Here is a 6,846-nt window from a genome sequence, read left to right as displayed (position 1 = left end):
GAGACACACAGACACACTCAGACACACACACTCCGATACACACTCGCTGAGACACACAGACACACACAATTACAACAGATGCACAAACATCTACAGCGCAAAACAGCCTTAGACATTAAAGCTTACACATTTTCCTTCCTACGCAAGCACACGTGCACACCCACATACAAATGCAAACATCCACCCTCACACCCACTCTCTCCTCGCTCTCGCTCAGAGACACACACACACACACACACACACACACACACACACACACACACACACACACACACACACACACACGAACTACAAGCAAACTCAGGCTCACCTCTCACAACAGAGCACACTGACACGGCGAGGTCACCGAGGCACACAAGATAGATTCACTAGCGCACAGCACAGCCTGACCGTGCACAAAGCAGCGTCGCACCTGATATCTGTCACGACAATGCCTCATCTCCAAGGTTGATTTGACGCCAACCTTAGCAGGAACTGACGCCAATCGAGTTATAAGCATCACTCTCACACACACCGGGCTAACAGTAAACTGACAGCGGGCGTTTCGCTTGATGGAAAAAGTTAAACAAATCACGGTGTGAACTTTCCCTCGGGACGGTGCACCCATCACTTTCAGCGAAGCGGTATTCTGAGACCCTCCGGCTACAGAGCACCGGGAGACGAAGGAACGGTGCGGATATCCCGCTGAGAGTATGTAAACGCCGATTGCCAATCCCTTCCAACCTGTACTCCGAACCGTGAGTAATGAAGATTGCCTGATCTGTAGCGACACTTGAATTCCATCCGGAGAATTTCACGGAGAGGGTCTTAGCGAAGAGATGGTCAAAGAACAACGTGTGTGATTCCCGGCTGCGTGTTTGTGGGTGTTCCCCCTGATTCTGGGCACGGGAGAAAGCCACACCTCCCCGTTGAAGAGGCGGGGTACCGGGGGCTGGAAGGAGGGAGGGAGGGGCTACTGTTGCGAGGCGGCTGGCCACTCGCCGTCTCGGAGCCCCAGCGAGCCGGCCATGCTGCCGTGGCGGAGGGGCAAGGCGGTGCTGGCGGAGGACGAGGGGCGGCGGAAAGCGAAGCGGTGGCTGTCCGAGCGCTCGCTGCTGGCCTCGGTGGCCCGGCGGGCTTGCCCCGGTTTCTGGTCCGACCGCCCTCTCCAGCGGCTCGGAGGCATCTTCAAGCGCCGCCGGCGCAAGGTCCAGTTGAACAGGGACAACCCGAGCCACAGCGTGCGCTACCTGGGCAATGCGGTGACCCTACGGGCCAGGGGTGAAGGTTGCACCGACCAGGTGGTGAGTAAGATCTGGGCAAGGAGCGAGCAGGGCACGGCCGGGGCGCGGATGCAATTGACGGTCGGGCCGCATGGGATCCGTCTGTGCCCCACCGAGCCCTGCGGCGGCCACTCGGGCCATCTGTACTTGCTGCGCCGGATCACCCACTGTGGAGCCGACGTCCAGCGTCCCCAGGTCTTCGCCTGGGTGTACCGGCACCAGCTTAAGAACAAGGCGGTGTTGCTGCGATGTCACGCCGTTCGGCTGAGCAAGGCGACCAAAGCCCGGGACGTCGCTCTCTTCCTGCTGCGCACCTCCAGCTCGGCTCTCGACGACTTCAAGCGGCTCAAGAGGCTGGAGGACGCCCGGCACCGGCGGCAGCAGCGGCTCGGGGACCCTGCGCTGCCCCTCGCTCCGCTCCGGAGGCTTTTCAACTCCCCGTGCCCGTACCGGGCGGGCTCCGAGCGCTGGAGGAGCCCGGCGGCGCTCAGCTCCATCGCCGAAGACGCGGCGGGCGAGCAGGAGGACGGTGAGCCTGACGTCGGTGGCATCTCCCGGCGGATCGGCTCCTGCACCATCGCCGACGAAGCTCCAACCCACCCGGGCGGCCGCTCTAAGGCGGCTTCGCCGGGCTCCAACTGATCCCTCCACCAAGGGTCTTGAGGACAACAGGAGGCGCTCCGTCCTCCAACCCTTTTTGTTTTCTCCCCAGTCCTTCTCCTCACTCTCTGTTCTCCAGATACTCCATCTCCTCCCCACTTTACAACCCTCTCCTCCCTCTTCCCCTCTACTTCATTTGCCTACCCCTCCGTTCCCCCTTTGCTCCCACACTGACCTCAGCCCCACCAGCTCCAACGCTCTTTCCTCCAATTCCCTCCCCCGACTCACTTCCATCCCATTCGCCCACTCTCTCACCCCACCCTCGCCTTGAATTCTGACCCAGATTCCTCTCTCCCTCCCCCCCACCCCTGAACCCACGCTCCGTCCTTCCCCACTCCCTGTTTTAAACTACTCTGTCCCTTGCCCAGATCCCACCAGGACAGAAAGAATCAGCGGACAGTCGGTGGGTGTCCCGTGTATCGTCGCAATGGAACCCACGGAGCCCAGCTGTGAATCGGGGTGGGATCGCACCCAACGCCGCTCATTTCGGACTGTACCGACCGTGCTCGGGGGCTGCTGACAGATCGGCGCTGCGATACAACAAGGAACCTTGAATGCCGGTTTGCCATCCCACTGCAAGGCTCGAGTCACAGGAATGAAATCCATGTTCTGTGCAGCTTTAGAAACTGTTTTACCAGCGAAATGTTTGAGAGACACGCGAGTATGGACTGATACAATTGTGACTGGTTAACTTTTGGGGAAAGTGAAGTTGACTGGGGACTGGTCACGGAGCTACCGGGTTCGTTGGTACAGAGGATGAAGTTACCCAGCGGCCTCTGTCAGAACTCCTGTGGACAGACGCGCAACCTCACCGGAGGGTGAAGAGGAAATGGAACCGGTCGCGGGCTGTGTTGTTGGAGGATCGAGAGGCTGCAAATGCCCGAATCTGGGGCGACTCTCCAAGAGCCGGGTGGGGGGGATCTCAGCGGGACCACCAGCGTCTGTGCATTTCCCTCCACAGATTCGGCCTGACCCACCGAGTCCATCCGTCTGTTGCTCCAGACTCCGACATCTGATGTCCCTCGTGTCTCCCTGAGACCTTAAGACACAGGAGCAGAATTAGGTCATTCGGCCCATCAAGACGCTCTGGCATTCCACCGTGGCTGATTTATCTTCCCTCTTAACCCCATTCTCCCACCTTCTCCCCATGACCTTTGATCAAGAAACCCATCAACCTCCGCTTTAAATATACCCAATCACTTGGCCTGCACAGCCGTCTGTGGCAATGAATTTCACAGTCACTAGCCTTCGGCTAAAGAAATTCCTCCTTACGCAGATCTTGTCATATTCTTATAAGTTGGTTTATACGTTAAAACTCATTTATGGGTTTTTTCCTTGGGCGTCAAGGGACAGGAGAAATGCCTATGCGCGACACTCACCCCAGGCGGCTGCAAGCGAATCTGGCCCCACTTCGTTCACGACGAGTCAAACGGGACCACGCCTCTCCAAGTTCACCAACCCCAAATCCTGTTCTTACCTACAATTAGAAGTCCGTGTAGTTGTGCCGCGAAGTTAGTATATTCCTCCATCATAGTTCTGTGTTCTGATTTATCGTGCTGGATGCAATGTTACTCACTGAACAAAGTGAACCCTCCCCTTCACACCCACCACCGGCCCTCAAAGAGTTCCTTGGGTGAGCTCGCTCCCGAACGTTTAAGATTGTTTAGCGTAATTTCCGTACACAAGTGTAAAGGAGAACGAAGCAACTCCGGATCCAAAACCCACACACAATAAGATAAAGAACACAATAATAAAAATAAAAATATAAATACGTAAGATAGCTTCTATACATTGATCGTATATCCATAAAGTGACGCCAGGCACACAGGAGTGTCTATACATAAGGTGACTTTGACAGGAAATGATAAAGTAGTGGTGGTTGGGGGTGTGGAGGGGTGGGTTAGCGGGTGGAGATGTTGATCAGCCTTACTGCTTGGGGAAAGTAACTGGTTTTGAGTCCGGTGGTCCTGGTGTGGATGCTACGTAGCCGCCTCCTGATGAGAGTGGGTCAAACTGTCCATGAGCAGGGTGTGTGGGACCCTTCATGCCGTTTCTAGGGCTGGTGATTTGATTCGTCGAGCTGCTTTCACTTCCCGTATTTGTTGGATGTATGGTATATTCTCTAAACGTTGCATGTTAAAACAGGACTTGGCCCATGTACAGAGCTGGCGTTGGCCAGTACGTTGAAAAGAGAGCTTTCCTACCTGGATGTTAAGCAATTGTCTAGCAAGAGTGTTTTAACTCTGGAGGCCAATATGTGTAAATACACAAAACTGTTGAACTGAAATGAATTATAAATAAAATTATTAATCGTTGGCTAACTTCGTACATGTTCTGTGAGTTTATTTATCAATGGGCATTAAGGGTATCATGGTAGCACAGCAGTTAGTGCAACACTATTATAGTCCGGGCATTTTGGAGTTGAGAGTTCAATTCTTGCGCCATGAATCGCGTGGGTTTCCTCCGGTGGGTCTGTTACAAGAAATAGATCCTAAGGTCTGGAAAATGACCAGTGTTTCCCAAGGACTTGTTATGGGTCTTGATTATGGGAACGTAGTACCTATGACAATCACTCCAGTGGATTATGATGATCTCCTAAGGGGTTGTCTATTGGTGAGCCCTCCTGTAGCTGTAGATGCTGATCCAGGTTCCACATATCCAAGTTGTTTAGGTAAATTCCCTTGGTCAAAGTTGCTAATGCTTGACTTTGTTTAACATAAGACCTTAAGATATAGGAGCAGAATTAGGCCATTTAACCTATCGTCTGCTCTGCCATTTCATCATGGCTAATCCATTTTTCCTCTCAACCCCTATCTTCTGCCTTCTCCCCATATCTCCTCATGTCCTGACCAATCAAGACTCTATCATCTGGCTTAAATATACATAAAGACTTGTTCTCCACAGCTGCCTGTGGCAAAGAATTCCACAGATTCACCACTCTCTGACCTCCTCCTCACCTCCATTCTAAAAGGACACCCTTCTATTCTGAGGCTGTGTCCTCTGGTCTTAGACTCTCCCACTGTAGGAAACATCCTGTCCATATCCACACTATCAAGGCCTTTCACTATTTGATAGCTTTCAATTAGGTCACCCCTCATTCTTCTGAATTCTAGTGAATACAGGCCCAGAGCCATCAAACACTCTTCATATGACAAGCCATGAACCTCCTTTGAACCCTTTTCAGCTTCAACACATCCTTTCCGAAACAAGGGGCCCAAAACTGCCCACAATACTCTAAGTGAAGCGTCACCAGTGCTTTATAAAGTTTCAACATTACGGTCTTGCTTTTATATTCTAGTCCTCTTGAAATGAATACTAACATTGCATTTGCCTTCCTCGCCACAGACTCAACCTGCAAATTAATCTTTAGGGAATCCTACACAAGGATTAACATGGGGAGGCTGATCATGGGCAGCCATCACATGGCCCTTGACAGACCAGGGTCAGGGTCTAGTGACATCGAATGCAAGATGACTAGGGACCCTGCCCCTGTCTTCACTGCCGTTGTGATGTGCCATCATCTTCTGCCAGCTCCATTCTGGACGTCTTCGTTGGATTGCTCTTTCTCTAAGGTCGAGGAACTTAACTGTTGACCTTACTGCCATGGGTGACCCTACTGGAAGCCAAGCACCAGATGTCCAAACCCCAGGTGGCTCTCGGGATGTCAGGAACTCACAAGCTTCTCCACAATAACCAACATTATCCTTGGAGAAGATCAGAAGCTGATGCTGGGTACCAGGACAGGTTGGTTGGGGTCTTTATCTCACAGTTATGTGTAAGTCCCATTAATGTACACTGCAGTGAAGGTGTTGGTGGCTTGGGAGGACCGGGCATTGGCTGCATACTGAGACTGGTGCATTTTTTGGTTCTGGTGATGAAGGGCTGACCAGTTTCTTCAATTCAAGAGTTTCTGCAGATGCTGGAAATCCAGAGCAACATGCACAAAATGCTGGAAAAACTCTTGCAGTTTGGGTAGCATCTACAGAAATGAATAAACGCTCGATATTTTCGTCTGAGACCCTTCATCAGGACTGGAAAAGAAGGGGACAGAAGCCAGATTAAGAAGGGAGGGAGGGGGCGAAGGGAAAGAGTACAAGCTGGCAGGTGATAGGTGCGACCGAGTGAGGGGGAATGAAGTGAAAAGCTGCAAGGTGATAGGAGAAGAGGTAAAGGACTAAAGAAGAAGGAACCTGATAGGCAAGTGGACCATGGGAGAAAGGGAAGGAGGGAAGGACATCAGATGGAGATGATGAGCAGGTGAGGAGAAGGTTGAGAAGAAAGAGAGAATGGGGAGGGAGGATAAATTACCAGAAATTGGCGAAATTGATGTTTGGTGTTGCTCTTCTAACCTGCCCACAAGAAAATGAATCTCAAATTTGCTTATGGTGATATATATGTACTTTGATAATAAATTTATTTTGAACTTTGAACCTGAGTTTCACCTCATAGTGGCAGTAGAGGAGGCAATGGGCAGACACGTTGGAATGGGAATGGAAAATCAAAGACCCTTCCCATACCTGGTCTCACCGATCACCTATCCACCTATCAATCTTGTCCACCTATCAATCCACCTGTCTCTATCTACCCACGCACCCAGCCATTTGCATGTTATATGTGCACAGATGCTTGATACTATTTTTAACCAGCTCAGGAGAAACTATTGTATGCTACAGCTCTGCACATGTAAATCTGTCCAATTTATTCTCTTGGCACGTTATTCTGCAATATTTTGGGCTAATTAAATCAAAATGAGTTTATTTTTATGACAATGGTTCCCATCGCCAAGATGAAAAACTGACTTGGAATTAGGCTATGATCAAAGTGTCAGGGTCCTTCTAGTATTTTCAGTGATGCAGAGGGGTATTTATTCCCAGCCAGCCAGACAGGCGGTGAATATTATTTGCACACAATGACCACACTAGTT

The 6,846-nt window shown here is 51.3% G+C and overlaps 1 protein-coding gene across 1 annotated transcript; it reads left to right on the top strand.

Annotated features, from left to right (window-relative positions):
* Window positions 1–992: 992 nt before the first annotated feature.
* Window positions 993–3,841, top strand: fam43b (family with sequence similarity 43 member B). The gene has a single exon (XM_072244899.1). It carries the CDS (start codon window positions 1,008–1,010, stop codon window positions 1,902–1,904), a length of 897 nt encoding a protein of 298 aa, XP_072101000.1. The 5' UTR covers window positions 993–1,007; the 3' UTR covers window positions 1,905–3,841.
* The last annotated feature ends 3,005 nt before the right edge of the window (window positions 3,842–6,846 follow it).

The sequence above is a fragment of the Mobula birostris genome, chromosome 27 (assembly GCF_030028105.1).
Source record: "Mobula birostris isolate sMobBir1 chromosome 27, sMobBir1.hap1, whole genome shotgun sequence".
Taxonomy (NCBI): Eukaryota; Metazoa; Chordata; class Chondrichthyes; order Myliobatiformes; family Myliobatidae; genus Mobula; species Mobula birostris.
This window is presented reverse-complemented; position numbering and strand designations above follow the sequence as displayed.